At 50.6% G+C, this 25,674-nt stretch overlaps 11 protein-coding genes across 11 annotated transcripts, besides 2 other annotated features; 5 read left to right on the top strand and 6 right to left on the bottom strand.

Moving 5' to 3' along the window:
• Positions 1-462: 462 nt before the first annotated feature.
• On the bottom strand, positions 463-5,875 carry NFIA_059660 (DNA topoisomerase 2; the record flags this gene model as incomplete). The annotated part of the gene is made up of 4 exons (XM_001258507.1): positions 463-2,304; positions 2,362-5,331; positions 5,412-5,732; positions 5,801-5,875. The coding sequence occupies 4 exons, from the start codon at positions 5,873-5,875 to the stop codon at positions 463-465; spliced, it is 5,208 nt and encodes a 1,735-aa protein (XP_001258508.1).
• Positions 5,876-6,496: 621 nt separating this feature from the next.
• NFIA_059670 (uncharacterized protein) lies at positions 6,497-7,199 on the bottom strand (the record flags this gene model as incomplete). The annotated part of the gene is made up of 2 exons (XM_001258508.1): positions 6,497-6,777; positions 6,824-7,199. The coding sequence occupies 2 exons, from the start codon at positions 7,197-7,199 to the stop codon at positions 6,497-6,499; spliced, it is 657 nt and encodes a 218-aa protein (XP_001258509.1).
• A 1,782-nt stretch (positions 7,200-8,981) lies between these two features.
• NFIA_059680 (putative GTPase activating protein (Evi5)) lies at positions 8,982-11,778 on the top strand (the record flags this gene model as incomplete). The annotated part of the gene is made up of 3 exons (XM_001258509.1): positions 8,982-9,991; positions 10,043-10,399; positions 10,452-11,778. The coding sequence occupies 3 exons, from the start codon at positions 8,982-8,984 to the stop codon at positions 11,776-11,778; spliced, it is 2,694 nt and encodes an 897-aa protein (XP_001258510.1).
• Positions 11,779-11,925: 147 nt separating this feature from the next.
• NFIA_059690 (uncharacterized protein) lies at positions 11,926-12,432 on the bottom strand (the record flags this gene model as incomplete). Its single annotated transcript, XM_001258510.1, has 3 exons — positions 11,926-12,113; positions 12,171-12,282; positions 12,358-12,432. 3 exons carry the CDS (start codon positions 12,430-12,432, stop codon positions 11,926-11,928), a joined length of 375 nt encoding a protein of 124 aa, XP_001258511.1.
• Positions 12,327-12,347: a microsatellite.
• A 555-nt stretch (positions 12,433-12,987) lies between the features above and the next one.
• On the top strand, positions 12,988-13,974 carry NFIA_059700 (SDR family oxidoreductase; the record flags this gene model as incomplete). The annotated part of the gene is made up of 5 exons (XM_001258511.1): positions 12,988-13,063; positions 13,107-13,165; positions 13,219-13,593; positions 13,645-13,842; positions 13,891-13,974. 5 exons carry the CDS (start codon positions 12,988-12,990, stop codon positions 13,972-13,974), a joined length of 792 nt encoding a protein of 263 aa, XP_001258512.1.
• A 919-nt stretch (positions 13,975-14,893) lies between these two features.
• Positions 14,894-16,027, top strand: NFIA_059710 (uncharacterized protein; the record flags this gene model as incomplete). The annotated part of the gene is made up of 3 exons (XM_001258512.1): positions 14,894-15,087; positions 15,136-15,393; positions 15,442-16,027. The coding sequence occupies 3 exons, from the start codon at positions 14,894-14,896 to the stop codon at positions 16,025-16,027; spliced, it is 1,038 nt and encodes a 345-aa protein (XP_001258513.1).
• Positions 15,224-15,307: a microsatellite.
• A 221-nt stretch (positions 16,028-16,248) lies between the features above and the next one.
• NFIA_059720 (uncharacterized protein) lies at positions 16,249-16,771 on the bottom strand (the record flags this gene model as incomplete). The annotated part of the gene is made up of 2 exons (XM_001258513.1): positions 16,249-16,622; positions 16,675-16,771. The coding sequence occupies 2 exons, from the start codon at positions 16,769-16,771 to the stop codon at positions 16,249-16,251; spliced, it is 471 nt and encodes a 156-aa protein (XP_001258514.1).
• A 232-nt stretch (positions 16,772-17,003) lies between these two features.
• Positions 17,004-17,432, bottom strand: NFIA_059730 (uncharacterized protein; the record flags this gene model as incomplete). Its single annotated transcript, XM_001258514.1, has 2 exons — positions 17,004-17,257; positions 17,309-17,432. 2 exons carry the CDS (start codon positions 17,430-17,432, stop codon positions 17,004-17,006), a joined length of 378 nt encoding a protein of 125 aa, XP_001258515.1.
• Positions 17,433-18,358: 926 nt separating this feature from the next.
• NFIA_059740 (putative integral membrane protein Pth11-like) lies at positions 18,359-19,752 on the bottom strand (the record flags this gene model as incomplete). Its single annotated transcript, XM_001258515.1, has 5 exons — positions 18,359-18,869; positions 18,923-19,299; positions 19,353-19,420; positions 19,476-19,512; positions 19,564-19,752. The coding sequence occupies 5 exons, from the start codon at positions 19,750-19,752 to the stop codon at positions 18,359-18,361; spliced, it is 1,182 nt and encodes a 393-aa protein (XP_001258516.1).
• A 910-nt stretch (positions 19,753-20,662) lies between these two features.
• On the top strand, positions 20,663-22,682 carry NFIA_059750 (flavin-containing monooxygenase; the record flags this gene model as incomplete). The annotated part of the gene is made up of 8 exons (XM_001258516.1): positions 20,663-20,913; positions 20,965-20,978; positions 21,025-21,274; positions 21,324-21,392; positions 21,439-21,702; positions 21,750-22,283; positions 22,332-22,501; positions 22,549-22,682. The coding sequence occupies 8 exons, from the start codon at positions 20,663-20,665 to the stop codon at positions 22,680-22,682; spliced, it is 1,686 nt and encodes a 561-aa protein (XP_001258517.1).
• Positions 22,683-23,750: 1,068 nt separating this feature from the next.
• NFIA_059760 (putative MFS multidrug transporter) lies at positions 23,751-25,632 on the top strand (the record flags this gene model as incomplete). The annotated part of the gene is made up of 5 exons (XM_001258517.1): positions 23,751-24,823; positions 24,875-24,999; positions 25,052-25,167; positions 25,214-25,343; positions 25,400-25,632. 5 exons carry the CDS (start codon positions 23,751-23,753, stop codon positions 25,630-25,632), a joined length of 1,677 nt encoding a protein of 558 aa, XP_001258518.1.
• Between the last annotated feature and the right edge of the window lie 42 nt (positions 25,633-25,674).

Consider the following 25,674-nt stretch of genomic DNA (forward strand, 5'->3'; position numbering starts at 1 on the left):
GTCAGCACAAGATTGACAGCAGCGCATCCTTGACCGACCGAAACAAGACTTGGCTTTGAGAGTGTGGTCATATCGGATGGTCAGTGCCTGGGGGCCTTGAGGGACTTGTGGGGATGCGTAGCATCATTGGTGATCCCAAAAGAGTCTGTGTCTACAGGAATCGAGCTGGGATCGGGTTTTATTGCCACTGTTCCACTTTCAGAGACTAATGGATTAAATTCAAGGTGCTTTGAGCATTCAGAGGTATTTGCATGGTAACGCGAGTCATATTATGTCCCAGGCATAATAGTAACTCAGTATGTATGTATGAAGCTGATCTAAATGAAAAGATCCCATAGACAAGACGACACCAACGAGATGTAACCATAGAATCCAAGTAGAAGAAGAATTGCATGAGAAAAGGAACAAAGACAACAAAGAGCGGGTATCCAGACGATCAACGCCTATGGACATTCTCTCCATCTAATCACTGTCCTCCTCATCAAAGTCATCGCCCGAATCTCCTCCATCGTCGTCCTCGCTGTCATCCTCAATCACGTACGTCTTCTTGGCGGCCGCAGTCCGGCGAGCTGGTCGGGCCGTAGTCTTCCGCTTAGGGGGCTCATCGTCCTCCGAAACGTCCATCTTGCCTGCCGGGGAGTCCAGGATGTCGTTGGCCATGGCATCGATGTCGTCATCTGACAAATCGTCGACAAGCTGCTTCTTCTTGGTGGCTGTCGCCTTGGCCTGCTTGGATGCATATGCCTTGGCGGCAGGGGATAGAGTCGTCTGCTTGAGACTAGGCGCAGGAGCAGCCGGCTTAGGCGCATCCTTCTTTGGGCGGCCACGCGGCTTGGGGGCAGCTGCGGGCTTCGAGGCCGCAGCCGTGGTCGCCGACTTCCCCTTGGCAACTGGCTTGGCCTTGGCAGCTGGCTTCACGGGCTCCTCGTCATCATCATCGTCCATGTCGAAATCATCATTGACTTTGGTCTCCTTGGGCTTGACCTGCAGCGATCGGCGGGGAGAGTTCTGAGGGATTAATTTGCTGTAGTCCGTCTCATCCGCATCGAAATCGGTGGATAGCTTCGAGGGCTTGGAGCTGCTGACCTTTAAGCCAGAGGAGCTGCTGCTCGGCCTGGATCGCTCGGAGAAGAGCTGGCGTGAATCGGTCGTGGAGTCACCAGTAGTGCCTCCAATGCCCTTGACCATCTTGCTCACATCGCCAAGAAGATCGTCGCCGTTATCGCTGTCGGAGTCGTCCAGAGCCGTATAGTTTGTGATTTTCCGGCTTGTCCGAGTCGGCTGGGACTTGGCTGACTTGGCTGCCTCGGCTTTGGCAATCTCCATGAACTCGTCGTCATCAAGTTCGTCGTCATCCTCGTCCTTCGGCTTGGGTTTCGCCTTGGCCGCGGCTCTGCCCTTTTTGGGAGCGATGTCTTCAGAATCACCATCGTCCTCTTCCTTCGGCTTAGGTGCTGGTTTGGCAGGTCCGCGGCTCTTTTTCGGGAGTATTTCTTCGCCCAGGTCGTCCATGACTTCATCCTCATCCTTTACCTTGGTAGCTGCCTTGGTTGCTGCCCCCCTGTTTTTCTTCGGTAGCACTTCTACCTCGAAATCATCATCAGAATCGCCTCCATCGCCAGAGGGAGCAGAAGCGGGAGCAGGCTTCGCGGATGGCTTGCCCAAGTAGCTGAGGAGACCACCTTTAGGTTCTGTCTTCTTTGCTGCCGCTGATTTCTTAGTCTTTGGAGCCGCAAAGTCTTCGTCGTCCGAATCGTCGTCCAGCGCCGCCTTGCGCTTCTTGGTTGCTTTCCCCCGACCGGCGGCAGTCATGAGCTTCGCCGATGTACGGCGGCCCATATTAGCGACCTTGCGCTGGCGGCGAGCTTCATCCTCAAGCTGGAATCGCCATTCGTTGATAAAGTCATCAAGATCGCGCTTCCAGATATCTTCCTTGGAAAGCTTGATTAAGGCGTCCATCTCAACCTCCTTCTCTCCGATCTGTCGTCGTAGCTTTTCCACGCGCTCGTGGGTCAGAGACCACAGTGGCATGCCAAGAAGATAATCGTAAGCGCTCGATAGGACCTCAGTCTCGTCGTTGCCAGACTCGTCTTCTTCTTCCTCCACTACCGGCGCATCCTCGCCCGCCTTCACAGCATCAATCACCTTGGGAAAGGCCTTGAAGCCATGTTTCTTCAACTCGGCAACAAGAACAGGTTTCTTCTTCTTTGAGATGACAAGATCACCGTCTATAATCATCTGCACGAAACGAGCCTGGTTGGTGAGCTTGTCCAGCTCCTTCTGAAGTTCACTGAGTTGATATTGCTAGATGACGTCCAAGTTAGCATGCCTTCAAATATGCAAGGCGTCAGAGCCACATACCTTACGACGTTCGTAAAACTTGAGACGAACTGCGTAGAATTCCTTCAAGATGTCGTCGACAGAAGCGTACTTGGTGATCCGGCCTTCAGGGTCAAAAGCAACCAGATTGGTGGTTGCGATGGTCTTGGACAGCTTGAACTTCTCCTCCAATCCTTCCGCCACGGCGGACTTGATGTTCTTCTCGTCCATTTGGATGACAAAGTGCACCTTGGTGTGCGTGTTGTAATCCTTGTAGTCCTTGATGAAAGATGGCGTTTTCTCGGCCTTGATAATTTCCTCGAGTTTATCCTTGAAGTCCTGTGTCCAGGTGCGAATGGGAAGTTCAGTAATCTCCACCTCCTTGTCGCCGGTCTCCTTAATAATACCGCTGAACTTGAAGCGGTCACCTCCAAGAGCAGTGACTTCGCCGGTGAATCCGCGGAACCACGGCTGCATGGGCTTGACGGGCTGGCTGTCCATCAGCCGCTTCAGATTGTCCACAATGTCTTCCGGATTGTAGTTAGGAATTGACGAACTCCAACCAGTGCCGATACCGTCAGCACCGTTGATCAGAATCAGAGGCACAACGGGAACGTAGACCTCTGGCTCAATCTTTTTGCCGTCATCCTCGTTGTAGGTGAGAAGAGGATCATCCGCAGCGTGGAACATACGACGCGCAAAGGGCGACAGTCGGGTATAGATATAACGAGCACTAGCACAATCTTGACCACCTTGGAGACGACTTCCAAAATTACCACTGGGCTCGAGGCAATTGATGTTGTTTGATCCGACAAAGGTCTGTGCGAGACCGACGATAGTCTGCTGCAGGGAGGCATCACCATGCTGGTACGCGGTCATACCGGACACATGCCCCGCCAGTTCAACTACTTTCATATCCTTCTTAAGATTGCGACGGAAACACGTGTACAGGACTTTACGTTGACCGGGTTTCAAACCATCGACAACAGAAGGGATCGACCGCTGATTGTCCGCCATACTGAACAGGATGAGCTCTTTGTTGATGAAGTCGGTATACGTGATCTTCTCGACGGAATGATCCAGAAAGGTTCCAGGCTTGAACTGGCGCAGCCATTCCTTTCGCTCGTCGGCCTTCTTTTTCGAAAAGGCAAGCTCAATGAGCTCCGTCTCGTGATCCTGCATGGTATGGAACTCCTTCAGATGGCGGTCGAGGTCACGGAAGTAGACCTGGGCATCTTCGGTCGTGCTCGTACCCAGACCCTTGTAGTACTTGTGTTCCCAGCCACGTTCATGCTTGTGCTCCTCTTTCCAGGCTTCATACTCGGGCATGGTGAAGAACGAGCGTTGTTTGGTAGGGTTCTTGGGATCTCCCTTCCAAACCTTTACAATAGGAGTGATGAACTCAATCAGGAACTCCGGGATCTTCAGCAGACTAGGAAATTGAGCCTGAAGGAAGTTGATGAGCAAGCCCTTGATATGACTGCCGTCATGATCCTGATCGGTCATGATCATCAAATGACCGTAGCGCAGCCCGCGGGTATCGGTGTATTCCTTCTTGTGCTGTAGACCAAGGAAGTTCTTGATATTTTGGATTTCCTGGTTCTTCGAAATCTGCTCAAAAGAGGCATCGCGGACATTGAGCAATTTTCCTCGCAAGGGGAAGACACCGAAAAGGTCGGGTCCGACGACGGCTCGCCCAGCCATGGCAAGACCCTTGGCCGAGTCACCTTCGGTCAAGATGAGAGTGCAGTGGTGACCATCCTTGGTACCAGCCTTGTTGGCATCGACCAACTTCGGGTTGTTCATTCGGGTGCGACGCCCACCATCCGTTTTCTTCAACAACTGATCCGCCTTGGCTTGAGCGAAGTGCAGGATGTTGTTCATGACTTCGGTCTTGAGGATCTTCTTATAGAAGTCTTCTTCAAGAGTACATTTGCTGCCGAACTGGCTCGACTTTGTTGTCAGCTGCTCCTTGGTCTGGGAGGTGAAGGCCGGGTTCACAATCAGAGCGTTCACAAAAATGAAGATATGGTTTCGAATTTGGGCAGGCTTCAGTGTCGCTCCGTTCTTGTTCTTCTTCTTGACTTGGTCGGCCAACCTGGCGCAGATTTGATCAGCAATGTAGTTAACGTGAGTTCCTCCCGAGGTGGTAGCAATGGAGTTAACAAAGGACACCTGATGGAACGAGCCGTCCGAGACTGTAAATCCGATCTCCCAGTGAGGGTCTGGACTGCAGGTGATAATTTCGTCCTTGGCGTTGGTGTCCTCTTCGCCCCGTTCTCGGCGGATGGCCTTGGTGTACATCTCCATGTACTTCTTGAAGTTGCGAACTGGGATGCGGCTACCATTCAGCTTGACAGCGACCTTGGCAGTTCCTGCCAAATCGTACACACGACGTTTGACGAGAGCTTCAAAATCATCGTCCATACCCTCCATTCCGAATTTGGCGTAGTCGGGCTTGAAGGTAACTTTTGTGTAATCGTCGCCCTTGGCATCGGTGATCTTGGCCTTGCCCATCTTGGACATGTTGTTGGTCCAGGTCTGCTTGTACTTTTTCTTTTGACGCGAGTCTTGAGTTTCGATGGTGAATTCGGTGGAGAAGACGTTGCAAAGCTTAGCACCGAAACCGTTACGACCACCGGTCACCTTCTGCTGGGTGTCATCGTAGTTGGATGAGGTGAGAAGATGGCCGAAGATCAACTCGGGAACGTAAATGCCTTCTTTTGCATGAATCTCGATAGGAATACCGCGACCATTGTTCCAAACGCTGATCTCGCCCGACTCGCGGTCGATGGTCACACGAATCTCATCCATGTTCGCATCATTTTGCTTGTTATCAGCAGCGTTGACGACGATTTCATCAAAGATCTTGTAGAGACCGGGCACATAAGAGACCTCCCTGTATTTCATTCCCTCCATTTCCGAATCGTACACCCACATAAACTGAGTAGTTCGTTCGACGGACCCGATATACGTATCAGGACGTTTGATAATGTGTTCAAGTTGTGTAAGCTGGTAGATAGCACCAATTAGCATGCTTCCTCTACATAGTGGAGTGCAAAAGAGTGGTGCAAAGTCAACAGCAGACTCACCTTCTGGTACTTCTCTGACGCATTGGTGGACTTTGCAGGTTGATCGCCAACATCCCCTCCAAATGATTCATTCTCCACGTCTGCAAGAGGCTTCGAGCCTCCTTTCTTGCTAGCGGGAGCCTTTTTGACCTTCTTGGGAGGTGTCTGGGAAAGAGAGGAGTCGTCGTCGGACATTCCCATGTCGTCAGACAGATCATCCTCACTATCGGGCTTGGATCGCTTTTTTGACGCGGTCGCCTTCGCCGCTGGCTTAGCTGTGAGTTTTGTTTGGGTCATTTTCTTTGGTGCCGCTTTCTTGGGGGCGGCCTTTGCCTTGGGTTTCTACGAGAAGACAGGTGTCAGCACGAGCTGGTTGGATTGAGAAATTGCCAGATTTTTGAAATTCATACCGCTGCAGGCTCAGGGACGAAGTCGGAGCTACCGTCGTCCTCAAAGACGGAGCCCTCCATGATAGAGTCATCCATGATGAGGGAATGTTATGGGAAGACTTGAAAGACACGGGCGGAGAATATGAAAAAAAGAAGAGGCAAATCTGGAAGGTCAACGAGCGACAAAAGGGTAATAGGACTGAAGAGATGCCAGAGACTAGGTCTAAACCTCCGGCATGCTCGTAGAAAAAAGGTGAGTGAGATATGCTCACTGCTCGTTGTTGTGTTCTGTAAGTCCTGTTTACCCTGTTGTTGACGCGCGCTGCGGCCGACTCCTTGTTAGTTGTTTCCAGAAATTGTCACGAGCCACGCGGAACATTGTTTTCCCCAGCCGGATGTGGCGCAACAGCAGCCTAAAAGGGAAATTCACAAACAAGCTGGCCCAAAAGAGGAAGGCGGGACCCAAACAATTCCAGGAGCGGCGGCGGGGAGGGGAAATAAATACTGACCTATGCTGGGACAAAACCTTGGTTTCGTATCTCTTCCTCAGCTTCTTCTCGGAGTACATCAACGGATAATCTCCACAGGTCATTGGGGTTTCTCCCAGCGGGAGTTTGGCTGCCAAATAGCTCCCCTATGCTGATGGGAATCAGTTGAGGAGGACTGTGCGGAGGAGGGCGGGGAAAAATCTCCTGCAATGACACTGTTATTTAATGACTACAAGAATTGGAGGGGAAAGCCCCTTACAAAGGTAAGTGGCGCTGGCTGATTCTTCCTCCAGGCTTCGACACGGCCCTTTATTCGAGATTGAGCTAACAAGGACCATTTGATGAGGATGACTACATTAACCCAGAGATCCTTGTCTCTTAAGAGTCGAGGGTATGATTCGGAGTAACCGACTTCGAACACAACTGTGGGCAAAGGCAAGCGCTTTGGCTGTATGTAGGCGTCCGGTTCTTTAAATGACATCGCGTAGGGAGGGGCGAAGGAATCAAACCCTATACTTGGTTAGATATTGAAGAAGCAAAAGAGGACGTAACATACTGGTACCTGAACTCATAGGAAGGGAGGAATTCTCGCGGACACTGAAAAACCCCGACTGGCCAGCTAGAGCGAACTCATTTTTCAACCAAGGCAGCACGGACATATGCAACCCAGTTGGCATCGTGACATGGAACTCCTTGCTAACGGAGTTGAAGTTAATATAAACAGACCTCTCTTCGATCTCCTTATCGCAATCAAGACTGATTGCGACCTGACTGCCAATCTCAGGCTCGATGTTGGTGTATGACAGGAAACCTGGCCCATTTACGGAGAGAATGTCATTCTTCACCTTCAAGAAGAACCTTTGAGGAAACTGAGTAGGGTCAGTTGGAGTGCGGCCGCGCCGCGGTCGTGAGTGCATAGAATCACTCGACATTGTGTTAGTGTCTGAGGGAAAGTAAATCGAAGCGCCAAAGTGAGAGCAGAGTAACAAATATGATAGAGTGATAGGTAATAAGATGAATAAAGGAAAAAGTGAAAGTAGTGAGAGAGAAAGCAAATGATATCTAGTTCTTAGGGCGCTCAAGTAGTGTATGTAAAGTGAGGCTATTGAAGTAGTGAATGAAAAATGAAGTTACGATGATATAAAATAGTCACCAGCATAGACAGTATAATGAGATCATGCTTCCCCATGGAAACACAAGCCGCCTGCCGCTGTCTACGTCTCCGCATCTGCTAAACCTCGACAAGGTTGAGATCGAATATACTTTCCCATATATTGTTCAATGATCATCAACCTCGTGGACATTATACTCAAACATCTGATTTGAGAGTATTTTGTGTTCATTATCCTCCAACGTCGCTGCCACCCGCCGCAGGGACTCAATACTGAGTTTCTAGTGCTGAATAGCAACATCTAAGAAGACAGGATAGCTAGTATCAGCAGCGTAATAGTGTTAGGAAGTAGCTTAAGAGTAGCAAATACACCAGGAGTGATACGAAGTTCGGGACTTTGACACCTGGAGACGCGAGCCGAATTCATGGATTAGCAAGTTATGCGTAGGGCAGTACTCTGTACTTGTTGGCCCTCTGATGGGACATTTTTCACTATCAGTACACTAATGCGCCTGAGCAGCCTTGCCATTTATCTAATCATAGCCCCAATTTTCAAGATCTTGAAATCATCAGAAACAGAAAACCAGAAGGACCATCCATATCCTATCCCAATTCGACTGTGCGCCTTCCGGAGCGCATGGACAATGTCGCGGGCATCATCCCGACCGCTGGATATCGAATTGATCACCAGTACGGGGTAGATACCTAATCCTGATCCTTAGTTCTTTTAACTCAGTAATTCATACCCATTCAGGGGCTCCAAAAGTCAATCCATGGGTCAAATATCCCCCGTGCGGAGAAATGACTGGTCTTATGGGCCTGACTCTGAGTGCCTTGCATTGCAGATCAGTCTTTACTCCAAATTCAGGGACAACAGTAGACAGACATACTTGGATTCTTCCACTCACGAAGCCAAGACAATCATCTCCGTTGATATTGACACCAGCAAAAATCATCAAGAATGATTATTGACCAGGGATCGACATGGGCGAGGCCTTGAACCGAACAAGACGGATGATTCGTGGTTTTCGCGTTTCTCGAACACACCAAAGTGGGCTCGGGCTGCCCCTATTTCATCGATTCATCCTGTCATATCCCACTTCTGAGTCTAAGGCCGTCCTAGCATTGCTGCTAGCCAAACAGCGCTGTCCACTAAACCGGTCTAATTCATTATTCTAACACCCTGAGGATCCACCGTCTAGACTAGGAGTCCATAGACTCTAGTAGTGTCCTTGACATTAGCTTAGGGAGGAGCCTTGAAACACCACCGCTACTTCTCCCACTTCCCTCGACTCCTGCTGTACTGTTTTTTTCCCTCTCAGTTGGCTTAAGGTGACACGAAGTCAGTGTTCACCACGTTCTTTCTGCTCTCGTTTTTAGAAGCGATGCTGCCGTTATTGGCGGTTTATCGACCTCTCGTTCAGCTCATCTCTCCTTATCGCCCTCTGGTTTTGGGTTAATCCTCTGCGGGTGTTCGAATTTCACATAGATACTGGCTGCGATCTGCAATTGATGCCTTTTTTGACCGATTAATTGTCGACGAACTGTGATTGATCTGCGGTGGAACATCCACGATCGAATCCTAATAAACAGCACATCGACAATGGAGAGCTCCGACCCGATCGCGTCTCGCGCGCATCCCGCGGACAGCGTTCCCGATAACAATGAGCCAACGCATCCGAACCATACCGATTCGATGGTGACGGTCCCTTTATCCGACGTACAGTCCAATTCCGAGCATTCGCAGCCCGATTGGCGGACGCTTGATATTCCTCAGACACCCGTCGAGTCGACTTTGCCTGGGGAGGAAGAGATATATGATGAAGCTAATGTGGAAAGGGAGACAACGCCGACCCAGGGCTGTGTGAAAACAGAACTTGCGACGGATTGTACCTCGATTGCTCCATCTGTTCGGTCCCGTAGCAGCGAAGAATATGAACGAGGCGATGCAGTGAACTGGGAAGAATTGGATAAAACGGAAGAGCAAGAGCCCCGTGGTGAGGGATCTGATGAATCGACTGCTCTTCTTTTGGCTCGGTTGGAGCAGGAGAACAATGCTCTAGCGACGAATCCCAAGTCTGTGAGCCAGCACCGACTGCAGACAAGGGCGTCGCGAGCGCAGTCACTGCACCAAATCAAGCGGTTGATTAACGAGGACCCTCGATCGTCTCTGCGATACTCTCAGCTGCCGCCTCCTCCCATGACTGAGCTCGAGTTCTGGGCTGCCTTGGTCGCGGATTACCCTCAGACTGCCCAGCGATTGCCGACTTTGACCTCCAACAAAATCCGCGGGGGTATCCCCCCGCCGCTTCGAGGCGTAGTATGGCCTAGCTTGGCTGGGGCTCGAGATTCTTCATTACTAGTCGAATATGAGAGGCTGTGCGGCGAATCAAGTCCGTACGAAGGATTGATCGGGAAAGACATTGGTCGCAGTTTTCCTAACGTGGAAATGTTCCGTGACCCCCACGGCGAGGGGCAGCAGATGCTGGCTAGAGTTTTAAAGTGCTTCAGTCTCTACGATACTAAGATCGGCTACTGTCAGGGGCTGGGATTTGTCGTTGGACCCTTGCTGATGCACATGACCGATGCGGAAGCGTTCTGCGTATTAGTACGGTGGGTTTCCACTCACATACTGTTTCTCGAGGCCCGAGCTGATTGTAACAGGTTGATGGATCACTATGATCTGCGGACATGCTACCAGCCTGATCTATCCGGTCTCCATTTGCGCGTCTATCAGTTCCAGAACCTCCTTGCCCGCCACCGTCCCGCTTTGTTCGCTCACCTGGAATCCTTGAATGTGGAGCCGATCTATGTGTCTCAATGGTTCCTGTCCTTTTTCGCAGTATCCTGTCCTCTTCCCATGCTTCTTCGCATTTACGATGTCATTTTCTTGGAAGGGGCGTGTGAGACCTTAATGCGTGTCGCCTTGTCGCTGATGCAGAGGAACGAGAAGAAGATCATGGCCTATACTGAGTTTGAGGACGTGATGCAATTCTTGCTGTCGAGGAGTCTGTGGGATACGTGAGTCTGCTCGAGCTTCGAGATTCATGCGCGACCTGACTGATTTTCGCAGATACGCTTGCCACGCCGACGACTTTGTCAATGACTTTGTCTCGCTGACGTCGCTGGTCACTAAGGAAAGTTTGCAGGCGTTGGAAGCCAGCTACAATCAGTCGCAAGGGGTGCCAACCGGCATCACTTTCCCTCAGATGCAGGCTGCGGCGTCGAGATTCCTGGGCCGATTCTGGGCGGGATCCGGCTCTCAGGCGAAGTCCTTCAATCTCAATCCCAACAATGGCAGTATGTCAGCTCGCGCCAGTGTCCGCCGGTCTGCATCCAAACAGAGCATGACCTCCACGCTCAATTCGATAGAATCAACATCCGATGCGAGTACAGCTCCGACGGAGCTCTCAGCAGAACCGCCCAAGCCACGGGCCAAGTCCGCCATGTCGCACAACAAAGACCGTGATCTGCACTCACAGATCGAGGATCTGCTGATGGCGCTAAGCGATCTCCAGCGACAGCATGCGGATCTTACACGGGAGCTGCAGCAGGAGCGCGAGGAACGGGAAGAGGACCAGGAACTGGCGAAGTCCATGCTGAACTACATCAAGGAGATCGAGGCAGATGATCCGCCCGCTGAGTTGATTAGCAAAGCGGAAGAGAGATTCGTGGACTCGGCCAGCGCGAAGCGCGTTTCGATCCCCCAGACGAAGCAGCAACTCCGTGAGGATCTCAACCGGTGGAAGGAGATGCACGAGGTCGAAGCGGGCCGGTGTCTCGATCTGACGCGTCGCATTGACGAACATGAACAAGAGAACTCGTCGCTGAGAGAGCAGTTGCGCGAGGCTCGCAGTCGCATCCAGGATGGTTATCGAGATCGCCAACGCCTGGAGAGAACCATCCGGGAGCTGCGGACCATCAAGACGTCGACCCCCGACTCGCCACCAGAGACGTTTGGCTCGCCGACCAGTGACGCGGGAGAGAGCCGGTCGCCCAGCGGGCTCCGCGAGCTCAAGCTGGGGCGGTCGAATTCCCAGAAGAGCACGACGTTCAATAAGAGGTCGAGCAGTCTCGGACTGCAGTCGGTCCTGTCGACGGAGAACCACAAACCCGCAGCGGAGGAGACGCTGCTGCTGGAGCTGGTGAACGCTAAGACGGCGGAGGCGGTGGCCAAACAGGAGCTGGAAGAAGTCAAGGCAAAGCTGGACTCGTTGAGGAAGATGATCGGAGGGCAAGGATCATTGCCACGAAGCGATTCGCGCAATTCTTTTATCGGCCGGTCCTCGACGAATCTCGCTAAATCAGCCACGGAGCCAGTCAATAGTGGAGGAGGATTCTTCAGTGGCTGGGGGCGCCGAGCCGTGTCTTCCAACGATTCGTACGCAGAAGCCAGGTGAACTTCGGTCTCTTGCATTAGTGTCTGGCATGTTGGATAGGCGTTTTGTTTTTCATCTTTCAAGTATATGATACCTTGTATATACCTCACAGATTGTACTAAATAGATACATATATCCACTGTCCAATCATCCAGAGAAGTAACTACCTTACCGAAAAGCAGCCCAAGCCTGCAACGCCCCCATAGCCGCAACAACCACCCCATTGGCCTTGACCCCCTTCTTCAAATACCACCCAGCACTCACCCACACAATCGCCGTCATCAACGCCGCAATCCCCTTGTTAATTGGCTCTACCAGCAGCGCGGGATTCTGCGCCCAGTTGTAGTTGATCATTGCTGCAGCCTAGCTCAGCATCCTCGTCTTTACTTCCCAGGGAGGGGATAAGGACAAACCAGTCATGAGGAAAAAGGCACTACCCTGGTACCAGCCTGCCTTGGCGCAGGTGTAGGCTAGATTAGGCAGTTTGTTGAATTGAGGGAGGGATTGCCAGTCCCGTGCTGAGATCTGCGGCATTCAGTAAATATGTATGTATGGACTCTGCAGATGCAGATGGGATGGGATGGGATGGGGGAGTCTTACAGTATGGCCTACGGAGATGAGGAGCCAGCCGATGGAGGTGGCTTTTAGGGGGGTGGAGGTGGTTGAGAGGGACATTTTGGTTATGCTGTTTTCTTCCTTTTGAGTGTGATTGATGTGGTTTGATGATGTGAAGGATGGAGATCTCGAGATGGTGTTCAGTTTGAGATGGAGGTGGTGATGATGCCAAGACCGAGTTCCTCGGCTCAGGATGGTCATGATTCATGATCGTGGAGAAGTCGACTATTTTCGGTTTAGGGATATTTATGCTCTAGGCTGCGGACCCTGTAGACTCGATTATCTGGTGGTGATCGCTCTGTATAACCCCTTCTTAAATCTATATAGACCTCTGTGCTATTGTACTCCCTTCTGGACCCACCTCCAGACGCTCTGTCTGCCGCGGATTCTATTATTCTATCATTCTTTCAAGTATGATAGCGATATTAGCTGCTGTGGATAGAGGACCTTTGTATAGAGGACTGTAGCCTCTGGAGTTAACGCCCCTGTTGATAAGAGCTGATCGTTTCCTGGTTTACCGTCGGAGGGCCTCCGATGCGGGGTTGACGTATTGATCGCGGGGAGATACATCCGTTGTGCAAAATCAGCATCTCTTCAGATTCAAACAGATTCAAAATGGTCCTCGCGAAACCAGAGAACAAGCACGTGCTCAAGGCTTTTGACCTCACGGGCAAAGTGGCCGCTATAACTGGTAAGTTGCCAATATACGCATGGCGACAACGCTGATCGGACAGGCGGCGCTCGTGGCATCGGCCTGGAAGTTTGTCGTGCTCTGGCCGAAGCAGGTGCCAATGTATGTCTCAGCCTCATCTTTCCATGTATGATAGCGAAAAAGCTCACGATCAGGTCGCGTTGATCTACAACTCGTCCAAAACGGCCGACACAACCGCCGCAGAAATCGCCTCCGCGAACAACGTCAAGGCCGCAGCTTACCAAGCGAACGTCAGCAACAAGGCCGAAATTGAGAGGACCATCCAGCAGATTGCCTCCGACTTTGGAGGACTCGATATCATCGTCGTCAACTCGGGGATCACCTCGAACGTCGCGGCGGAGGACTACACGGCCGAGCAATGGAAGGAGATCATGCAGGTGAACCTGGACGGCGCGTTCTACACTGCTCAGGCTGCCGCGAATATCTTCAAGGCCCAGGGACGCGGCAACGTCATCTTCACGGCGTCTGTGAGCGCGACGCTGGTGAATGTTCCGCAGAAGCAAGCTGCGGTATGCTTTTCTCTTGCTAAGCAACTGCAGCGTGATTGCTGACGGGAGTAGTATAATGCCTCGAAAGCGGGGGTTGTGCAGCTGGCCAAATGCCTGTCTGTCGAATGGGTGGATTTCTGCCGGGTGAATTGCATCTCCCCTGGTTTCATCGAGACTGATATCCTGGATATCCATCCCAAGGAGTGGAGGGAGAAGTGGTATAGTATGGTTCCTGCGCAGCGTTTTGCGGATACATACGAGCTGAAAGGGGTGAGTTTTTCTTTCAGGTGAAGTACAGCAGTGCTGATTTGATCACAGGCGTATGTGTTTTGTGCCTCGGATGCGTCGAGTTATATGACGGGGGCTAATATTGTGATTGATGGGGGATATACTCTTCCATGACGTTTGTGTCTCTGATGTATGACAGAATTCATTGTTTTTCAATCGGCAGTGATTGATAATATGAAGCACATAAGCGTCGAGCTGCGTCATAATAATGAGGACCAACAGTGTCACATCTCATCTGTTGGACCAGTCCATGAAGCAACCGATAGAGCGGAGGAACCTGTCAAAATGATGTAGAGTGGGCTGCAACGTCAATTGTATAATTCAGGTAATAACCAAGATGGTATGACCTATCAAGCGAGAGTTAATGGCAGCTGTATAGTCCTGATGTTGTAGCGCCGTCAGGAAACAATCGAACAGACCTGTTTTTTGTTGGCAGCCCAGATGCCGTTGGCGACATTATCTGATAGAAGCTGTCCCTACTGGAACTAAACCGGAGATTTGAGCAGTCAAAGCCCAAAGAAATCCGGAAAGAATCACTAGTAGAAGAGTGAGTGTCGAAAGACCAATAATGGTTTGTGTCTGTAGCGCTGGGATAATCTCGTCGTTCAAGATGTGCAGGTCTCAACTCATGGGCATACAGGATACAATAACCTCGATAATATACCATGGACCGACATGAAGACAGATTTAGCAAGATTCCTGCATAAGGCCCGAGCACCGGGAACATAACCGCCAGCCCAGTTGAAACAATCTGCACTCCAGTAAGCGCCGTCACTTGCTGATGACCACGGTCAGCATCCAGCCTTACTTCGATAGATTTGATAGGCTTAGATCGAGCGCAGACATTTCCCAAGCATTTTATAAAACAATCCATCTTTGCTGAACCAAATGACTGGCTAAGAGTGCTCGTCGTCGCTCGGCGCTTGAGAGGTCTGCTAAAGACAACAATCCCTATTTAGCAGATACATAAGGACGTAGAACAACATATAAAAAGGTCAGAACTGCTGGTACTCGAATATCATTGCTTGTAGCCATGTCCAATATCAACATTTTTTACACAATGCATCAGCAAAGGAAGCAATTGAATATCTTATCCCTCGACGGCGGAGGCATCCGCGGTCTCTCCTCCCTCCATATGCTCAAATATATGATGCAAGCAATCGATCCACGTCAACCACCAAGACCATGCGAAGTCTTTGATGTCATTGGCGGGGTTGGGTCAGGAGGGTATGTACGCCTCTAAGGCTCTTGTGACCATCATAATAAGAGTACTAGGTTAATCGCTATTATGCTTGGTCGTCTCAAAATGGACGTGGAGCAATGCATAAATGCATATCAGAATTTATTGGAGTGCTCTTTCCAGCAGAGATCACTGCACTTGCGCCATGGCAAGTCCGAACCCCAGAGATCATTGCACTTGGGCCATGCCAAGTTCGACCCCCAGAGATGTGCGTCTGAGCTCAGAAGCATCCTCGTGCAATCGGGTTATGAGGAGAATGCGCTGTTCGGAGAGTCAGAGCCCTCGTGCAGAGTGTATGTCCATCATACTTAGTATTGCGTGATCTGTCTGACCCATATCAGTGTTATCTACCTCACCGATTGGAAGACCCAGAAGAGCTTCCCCCTGACCTCTTACGAAAGCAAACGCTGTCCGTCTGAGCTATCAATGACTGCGACAATAGTTCAAGCAGGACAAGCTTGCCTAGCGTCCCTTGCTGGCTACAAACCTGTCACCATCGGCCCTGACGGAAAGAAGTACTGCGATAGCAGTCGGAACATTGTCAATCCCGTGCGCCAGGTGTGGGCCGAGGCAAACGGGTTATGGCCGGGAGTACTGGCAAGTCAGCTGGGCTGCGTTGTATCTATTGGTGCGGGCACTGCTTCCATCAAGGGCAAGGGTATGCATGAGGAGATGGGGCTCGAGCGTATGCTGTCGCAGCTTGATGTTCATGATCCTGAAAAGGAGGCGAATGCGTTCCTCCAGACGCATACGGAGTTGGATGATGCAGGTCGGTTGTACAGGTTCAATGTCCCTGATGGTCTAGGGGATATCAAGGTCGATGAGATGAAACAGATGGAATTGGTTGTGGAGGTTACGAATGACTTTTTGACCACTGAGCTGGTTCGCAAGCAGATGAGGAGATGTGTGAGTGCATGTGTGTGTTGACTCGGCGTTAAGATCGTCAATGACGCTGTTCGCCAGGAGATTGCGCTATGTGCTGCATAATTGAAACAGACGCAGGTTTGAGTAGGGTACAGCCGTTTCCTGTCCAGAATTTGCATTTTTGATTTGTATCAACGTCACCTATGATGATGTGTCTACTTACGTGTGTATTAACTTGGAATTGAACGATAGCTATGAGTGTATGAACAACGATCGCCCAAAAATCAATTGACAAGAAATTGTTTCAGTTGGAGACCTGCCACCGTGTCGCGTGAACCCTCCAATAGAGAAAACGAACTGTAGGGGCACTTGTGATCGGCATACCGTGGCTCGTAGCTGTAGATTGAAGCCCTCCACTTCGGGGCAACAAATGACTGGACAGATTTGATCAAGTCTTTGACATTGCAACCCTTGTAATAAAATTTGACCTCTGACTCAAGTAGACCCTTTTTGTGCATTTGCTCCGTGAGAGAACCAAGCATGATGGACCTGCACTCGAAGTTGCAACCTTTAATTCCTATCATGAACGCATCACGTTCTTGCTGAAGTTGAAGAATGACCTTGCATATAGCCTGTTGCCTTTTCTGGTTCATCTCGTCTAGATTCGTGGTCAGCAATCTCTTTTATTGAGAGGATTGGTACAGACTTACAAATGATGCGCGCTGGAATCGGCAGCTCCAGTGCATCGATCTTATCCTTGCTCTGCGACATGGCAATCGAGGTCGCTTTCTTGAACTTCATGGGCATATTGAAGTACCAAGAAATCCACAGCCACAAGATCAAGTTCCGTGAGTACGTATCTGGAAGTTCTTCCCGCAGACAGATAATCCACGCATCGCGGATGAACCCCACGAGATCGTTGCATTCATAGTAGTCTGCGAGAACAGCGATCTTAGCAGCGAGCTCGAGGCTCACCCTCTTTGGGAGTTTGTGGTGCTGGCAATGAAGAATTCGAAGGAGAATCAAGAAAGCCTCAACATCAGCCCTCAGTGGTAATCTCGACTGATCCAGTACCAACAAAAGTTGAACCTTCCTTCCATTTGCCAGTCAGGGCTTTCTTGAATACGGGAGAGGCCAGCATCAAGTGCTTCGCCGACACTTGAATACGGACGTCGGCTTCAGACGGTATACTGGCCAACTTTTCGACAGACCCATTGGCTGGCTCGTCATTCGAAGCATCAGAGTCGCTACCAGACGACAGCATGGGCTCATCAGCTATCCCGTCTGGCTTTTCTGCAGACTGTTAGTCAATATATGACGAGTAGGTAATACTTAGTGACTCACGGGAATTAGCAGACTCTTCAGCTGGAGCATTCTCATCATTCCAGACGGCGAAATGTGCATTGGGCTTATGCACGATGATGATCACTTCGCCTTCCGGGTCGATAGTATGAGTTTCCTCCTCCATTGTGATGTAGGCGCTTTGAGATCTGCTTCTAGATACTATAGACAAAAGGGAAAGATCTTTCAAGCTGGGAGGCAAAGGATAAAATAGAAGATCAATGGTCTCGGCAGTAGCTTTAAGTATGAAGGCGACCTCGAGGAAGATGCCTGTCTAGTGGTCTGCAGTTGTGTAGTAAGTATAAACACTGATGATGGTACCTGGGGGCTCCCTTTAATTGATTGTTCGTATCATATCCAATTTGCTTTCACCTCATCTGCTAAGAGGTCCTTTTTATATTCATCACTTGATGGAAATGGGAAAAGTATCGCTTAGATTGCTCTCACAAGTAAGCCTGCAGCTTACCCGTACCAGAGATCATACCTTCAACATTTCATCAACCTTTTATTGACAATGATCTGAATCGTCCCAACGCCACCACTAGCATCTCAACGTACTACTCTCTTCAAATTCTCTAACGAAGGTCGAAGATAGCTCTCTACAAACCCAGCTAACATACCCGCCCGCGTAAGTCTCGATCCCTGCAGGGAAGTACTCACCCCTCCCACATCCAATCCTCCAGCGTCATCTAGCCGACGCTTTTACATCCGCGTTTCCGTCATGATCTGAAACGAAACCGATGGCCTGATCCCTGGTGAAACAAAACTCCTCTCTGTGCTCTTTCCTTCTCAGGCCGATGCGGTATAACACCACGCAATAGAAAGCGCTCAAGAACAGCGTAGAATGCAATTGTGCCTTGGTTAGAAATGGAGGTGAAGGCAGATTTGAGGATGACGCCGAGAATTTCCGCAGGTAGACGAAAAGAGAAACCATTCTGTCCATGCCTTCTTGACTCTAATGCTGACGCCGTTATAGGATCTGATGTTAAGGTAGAGGAGGTGGATTTCTCATATCGCGGAGGCAACAGCATTGCTTTGCTTCTAAAGCCTTGCTCACCGGCCAGCATGCTCTTCTTGCCGCTGAAAGTCCCGATGCACTCGGATCGACATGGAATTCTTTTCATTTCTTTCACTGTCGCTGCCTTCGTCTCCCACGAATTGGGTGCCTTCGGCAGGCTCCGAGTTTGTCGTCAAGATTGCTTCGTCCTCTTTAGGCCGGAGAATCAAACGTTCATCATTGTTTCTGTGCTGGCTGTCGTCAAGGGAGCGTAAGAGACGATGTTTATCATGGCCACCTGAGACACGCTGGATTCGTGCTTTACGCTGGAGCTCAACCTCTTGCGACGAACTCGCGCCAAATTTGCCCGCTATCCGAGAGGATCCGAGGATGTGCTTGAGAGTTGATTTGAGAAGAGGCTGCAAGGTTGGAAGACAGGCGCAGACAATGCCGATACACGGTTCCACGCTGGACCAGATGAATACGTCGCCCATAATCCAGGTAATGTCGAGAGATCTGCTGAGGAAGGTCATGAAATAGATGCGGACGATGCTCGCGACGCACACGCTGCAATTGTTAGCCTCTTCCACTATGCATTCATCAGGGACAGGGCAACCTACAATCCTCCCAATAAGAAGATACCGGACACCAGGATCTTCTGTGCCGTTCGCATCTGGAGTTTCCAGACCAGAGGGATGGGAACCATTAGGATTATACCGTCCGTTGCCACGTTGGCCGCCGCGTTGCCAATGTAGAAAGGGTAGAGGTTGAAGATACATTTGCCCCCGCTGGGGTCCCGATACTGTGTCCAGTAATATGATAATGGTCGGCAACAGACGAGGAACGCAATAGTGCATGAGAACCAGTAGCCGACGGTCAAGAATGCACAAATCCACATCACCCAGTTCATGCCAAAGATGCGGCGATAGAACAGGATGATAGAGAGCTTGATCAGTGGAATAGCAACGACATAGATGAGAACATATGCAAACAGAAGCTGTTGAATCAGCCCATCCGTCTCATCTATCACATAGGTTTGGTTGGCCATACCTGCATCACGACGATCACATTGTCCATGTCGACCACCCAGACATGTTTCCCAAGGCCATAGTAGCCCCCTGAGATACGTTAACCTTCGAGCACCTGTAGCGGGGTCAGTATAGGGTTGCATACCCACAATGGTGCAGACGAGATTCGCCGTGACGGGGATCTGTTTTCGCTCAGTATGCCCCAAATGACCTGTTCATTGACAGAGACGTACAAGTGCTACACCAATCAACCAGTCATCCGCCAGGACATTGGCATGCTGCACCTTTAGCCTGGCGGTGATTCGTAAGGCAATCGCAATAATGGCGAGAATGTACAGTGCCATGACCGTGGCATTGTTCCTGGGCGTGTGGTTTTCTTTGAGGTCTATGCCTGGGGAAGGCTCGCCGAACGGGCTTGACATCGCAATTGAAAGTGTCTGACAGTCAGAAGTCACGAATCTTCTGAGAGACTGAGAAGCACATTTTCCAATTGCGATGGATGAGCGAGGGACATGACGTCTCCCGTGAGACTGAGAAGATCTCCAAGGCGGAAAACAGGCATCACCAGAAATCTCAGCCTCTAGTGAGTCTGGATCAATAATGTCTCATATCTAATATCCTTGTATACTCTCCATTTCAATGATTAATTTGCAGGGATAAGAGTCAGCCCACATAATGTCCTCCTGTCAACGCGCACGCCGCTCCAATACAACGATGTCTCCGACAGGACGGGGCATTTAGCACGCTTTAGGGCGCCATGGCACCATTAGCCCCAAAAACGGCTCATATACATCCCTGCGGTGACAAGGATAAACCGGCTCAACGTACAGGACAGAATGCCAACTCGAAAATAGGAGGGAGGTATCTTGGTCTTTTGGCCCATACCCCTGGAAAGTGGAAAGGGCATTGGCAACCCGTAGCCCAGCAGCTGTTCAGCGTTTCCGCCTCGACAGGTAAACGGCTATTAAATGGAGCCACCAAGGGCGCATATAATCTGACAATATAGGCTGTGGAGTGCATACGCTACGTTGCACTGACCCATTCTAATATGTAACACTATCTAGAGTACTCCCCGTCAAGCAAACCGTCGAACGATCATCCCATCCACTAAACCTACTAATCATGCAACTAGCCAAACGGCTCTATTTCTCCTCACAAGCTACTTCGTACTGACCGGAGTTATATCCGACGGTCCAGAACAGAAATGGACAGGGCCCAGCAACTGAGCTTCCTGGCGTGACTGGTCTCGAAAGGGGTCGATAACCGACATATATCCCCTTAATCTACCCTGTGCTCGATCGCGGTCGGTGAAAAGTGACAAGTACCAGCAAAATGCCTTCAAATGAATCATTCTCAGTTTCAAACGGCCACATCCAGGATGACTGGTCTGTTGACCCAAGTCAATTTGCGTTTACCCCTCGAAAGCTCCGAGTGGTTTGCATAGGCGCGGGCTTCTCGGGGTTGATACTGGCGTACAAGTTGAAGCACGAGAGACCAATGGACTTTGTGGATTATACTATCTACGAGAAGAATCCAGAGGTTGGAGGGACGTGGTACGAGAATGTCTATCCCGGGGTTGGATGGTTAGTTCTTAGCTTTCTCTACGTAAGAGTATCCGCTGATGATTCTGGTAGTGACATTCCGGCCCGTAAGCTTTATTCACATTCACTGCTGCTTGTTCTAATACCAAATAGATAGCTATGTCTTCCCATTCGAACCAAATCCTAACTGGTCCAAGTTCTATGCCAGCGGACCAGAGATCCAGGACTACATCGTCAACACGACGGACAAATACGGTCTCAGAGACAAAATCACATTCAACACGAAGCTTCTACAAGCGGCTTGGGACGAAAGAGACGGAAAGTGGAAACTCACGCTGGAGCAGGCAGGTTCGCTCATCGAGGACGTAGCCGATATCGTAGTGGACGGCAGTGGCATCCTAAAGTACGCAACTCTCACTCCGGGCGTCACGTATGAGACTGACTTGGGACAGTCAATGGAAATGGCCCGATGTCGAGGGAATGGATTTATTTCAAGGAAAACTCCTTCATAGTGCCCGATGGTAAGCGCTAAGGTAATTCGCTGGTGCTCTGTAACTAACGATATAGGGATCCGGACTATGACTGGACAGGCAAGAGAATTGCCGTCATTGGCAACGGATCTTCTGCTCTGCAGATCGTTCCAGCGCTCCAGCCAAAAGCTGCAAAGATTGTCAACTACATCCGCCGCGCGACCTGGGTGTCGACGAATCTCTGCGGGAATCTGACCAAAGATGGCATGGGGACGAACTTTGAATTCACGGAAGAGGAAAAGCAGCGTTTTAGAGATGACCCTGAGGAGTTTCTCAAATACCGCAAGACAGTCGAGGACTCGTAGGTTCGTCTCTGCCAATATCAGAATTGTGCTAATATCCCCTCAGGGTCAACTCCGTTTTCCGACTCATGCTCTCCGGCTCCGAAGAGAACAGGTTCCTGTTCAAGCTCATCGACAGCGTTATGCGAGCCCGGCTGTCCAAGGACCCAGAGTTAGCCGACAAGCTCATCCCAAAGTATGAAATTGGATGCCGCCGTCTCAGCCCCGGAGACGGCTACCTCGAAGCCCTGCAGGCAGACAACGCGGACATTTGCTTCGACAGCATCCAACGCATTACCGAGACCGGTATTCAGACAGACAAAGGCGTCGAGGAGTTTGACCTGGTCGTCTGTGCTACCGGATTCAACACCTCTTTCATTCCTGCCTGGGAGCTCGTCGGCCGAGACGGACGCCGTCTCGACGAGGAGTGGAAGGAAAAGCCTGAGGCGTATTTTTCTGTCTGCGCGGCTGGTATCCCCAACTACTTCATGTTTGCTGGCCCGAACTGCCCAATTGGACATGGCTCGGTACCGCAGATGCTCGCCTGGACAGCGGATTATATGTTAGATTGGGTCCAAAAGTTCGCAAGCGAAGATATCAAGTATGTCTGTCCTTAGTCAGATACCAGGGCATCTACTGACGTATCCAGATCGGTTGCCGTCAAAGACTCCGTCGTCCGTGATTACAACATCTACGCGCAGGAGAATCTTAAACGCGCGGTCTGGTCCAAGGGCTGCCATGCCTGGTACAGCAAGAAGAACAAGGGAGAGGGCGTCACGGTGACGGCAATGTATCCGGGAAGTGTCTTGCACTACAAGGGTGAGTTACTGCTGGCTATTTACCAGAATGTACTAAACATGGCGTAGCTGTCCTGAGAACTATCCACGGCGAACATTTTGATATCCGGTACAACACGACCAATCCGTTCCGGTATCTTGGAAATGGGGAGCTGGCTTGGGAGCGAGGGGACGGAGCGGATCTGGCGTTTTATCTGAAGTAGACTGTACAACGAGTACACTCTTCTGAGATGGGAAACGAAAATATTGATGAGTATGCTTAACTGGGCTCGTCCAAGTATGTGCCTTGAAGATGATACTACGAGACCACCGGTTGAATGTGATCACCGAAGAAGAGCATCCCGACTGTACCATGCCCCTATGTCTACCATTCAATTGCTCATACAGAAGATTAAAGTCAGGGTTTCCTAGTAATTACTTCAAGGCAACATTTTACAGCCGGCTTGCTCAAAAGGTTGGAGGCTGCCAAAGGCACATCCCTTGCCGTGTGACGCTCTTGCTCTCGGGCTTTCCTCGTTTCTTACCCTCCTCCACCGTCTTGCCGGTCTGGTCTTTTCCTTCTCAGAGAGCGTCCAGATCGCCCTATTGCTACTATCTTTTGCCTTTCCTTCAGGTTTATCTTCTCCACCATCATAATCCTCAAGCCCGACTACCGTTGGCAGGATGAAACAGTCGCGTAATGATGTAATGTCTTGACGACGAATTCCATCATCACCAGGAATATGGAGAAACTCTAGCCTCTCCACAATCTACTCTTGAGATTTCGAAGGACTCCAGAGCATCCCGGGTTCCCCAGAGACTCACCTTTGTCTGAGGGAGTCCATTTCAATCAGCCTCGGAATGCAGATCCGGCCCATATTGGCCACGCCGCAGTTCACAAGCTCGGGGCGGCCGACTGCTAGGTTTGAGGAGTCCACGTTCCATTGTCCCCGGGGTACAATTGCGCCCTATCCTTTTCTTAATCGCGGAGGCAAATGCGGAGAACTATTGGCAGTCGACTGCATTACCCTCCCCGGATGTTTCCTCCACATCCAAACGCTCGGTGAAGCTTGGTAGAGCCTACCCTGGCCTATGGTAGCGTGACGTCAAACCAATCGGAGGCAAGAAGGTGATAATCGTAGTCTAGGCCGGCCGCGAGAGGCGATTCTCGTATGGCAGAGCTAGACGCATTTAATGGAGAAAACTCCCCATTCTGATTGAGGCAGGACTCATCATGAGCACCGCTCGCAACCTTCTATTGAACCATTTCATCAATTCAAACTCAATGCACCATGTCTGCCTCCCATGACTCCCATCCCGAGTTCAACATTTCCCAGGAGCTTGGCTTGTCTGATGGGGAGAAGCAAGAGGCTCCCGATGGTACCGCAGCGCATTCGCCTGCGTCTCAGTCTAGAGCCTGCCATGGAGAGGAACGGCGGAAGGAAGAGGGAGCCGATGGGGCGGCTGATGGACGGGCCGATGGCAAGGTAGAGTTGAAGGAGAGTGACTGTTATGATAAATTGGGGTTCTCCTATCCATCGTGGAAGAAATGGACAATCTTGACGGCCGTTGTCATGGTTCAGATTTCCATGAACTTCAATGCCAGTTTCTACGCCAGCGGTATCACTCCGATTGCTAAACACTTTCGCATTGCAAAACAAGCCGCAAGAGTGGGTCAAATGGACTTCCTCATTGCGTACGGATTCGGTAGCGAGTTCTGGGCTCCCTGGAGTGAAGAGTATGGGAGATGGCCCGTCATGCAACTCAGTTTGCTCTTTGTGAACATATGGCAGATACCATGTGCCCTGGCTCCTAATTTTGGCACCATCGTGGTCTGTCGTGCGTTGGGTGGTCTGTCATCTGCCGGTGGCTCTGTGACACTCGGTATGGTTGCGGATATGTGGGAACCAGATCGGCAACAGTACGCTGTGGCGTACATTGTCTTTGCATCGGTAGCAGGATCAGTCGTGGCACCCATTGTCGGAGGCTTCGTAACGACTTTTCTGAGCTGGCATTGGAACTTCTGGCTCCAGCTCATCCTGGGTGGCTTCGTCCAAGCCGTGCACTTTTGGGTGCCGGAAACGCGCTGCAGCATTCTCGTGACGAGAGAAGCTAGAAAGAGACGCAAGCAGGGAGAGGAGGTGTACAGTGGTGACGAGCTCAAAGGCAAACGGGTTGACCTCAAGTACTTTGCGACTCTCTGGGCTCGTCCGTTCGTCATGTTCGTCCGGGAGCCGATTGTGCTATGGCTTTCCCTCCTCAGTGGGTTCAGTGACGCCTTGATCTTCACTTTCCTGCAATCCTACGAACCTGTCTACAAGCAGTGGAATTTCAATACCATCACAATCGGGTTGGCCTTCATTCCGTAAGTCTCTCTCGACGATAACCGCGAAGCAAGTGCTTGCTAATTATAAAGGATCATGATTGGATACTTTCTGGCTTGGTTCTCCTTTCTGCCCTGGATTCATCGCCACTGCCGTGTGCTTGAACGAGATCCTGACGCGCTCCAGCCCGAAGTCCGTCTATACTGGCTACTATGGGGTAGGTCTCTTCTCTCTTCTCCATTTGCCTGTCAAACTCATAATAGTATTAGTTGCTCCACTCTTGACGATTGGTCTTTTTGGCTTCGCATGGACCAGTCTAGGTCCGAAGCACAACGTCCACTGGATAGCGCCGATGATATTTTCCGCCTGCATTGCGATAGCGAATGTAAGTTCTCCTCAGGACTGCTGGACTTGCCTTAACGCGGAGACAGTATTCCATCTATATGGCCACAATCGACTACATGATTGCCTCCTACGGACCCTATTCCGCCTCAGCAACCGGGGGCAATGCCCTAGCACGAGACTTCCTGGCAGGCATCGCAGCCATGTATTCCGTTCCAAGTAAGACCAGCACAATTTTTGAAAGATACTCAGGTGCTGTGCTAATAAATGCCAAGTGTACAAATACATGAGCAAATCACTCCCCCTGGAATGGCCTTCCACCCTCCTCGGCTTCCTATCCATCATCTTCATCACCCCGATCTACATCTTCTATTGGAACGGACCTAAGATCCGTGAAAGGTCCAAATTCGCCCAGATTCTCGCGTCCGACAGGAAGAAGGCCGGACGCCGGGTCTCTCAATGCGGCTCTGGCGATGCCGGTCCCGAGGAGTACTACTTTGATCCATGAGACTGAACCGTTTAGCAGTTTGGAATTTGACCTCTCAGTTTG

Source organism: Aspergillus fischeri, genomic scaffold (assembly GCF_000149645.3).
Source record: "Aspergillus fischeri NRRL 181 1099437636266 genomic scaffold, whole genome shotgun sequence".
In the NCBI taxonomy this organism is placed as follows: domain Eukaryota; kingdom Fungi; phylum Ascomycota; class Eurotiomycetes; order Eurotiales; family Aspergillaceae; genus Aspergillus; species Aspergillus fischeri.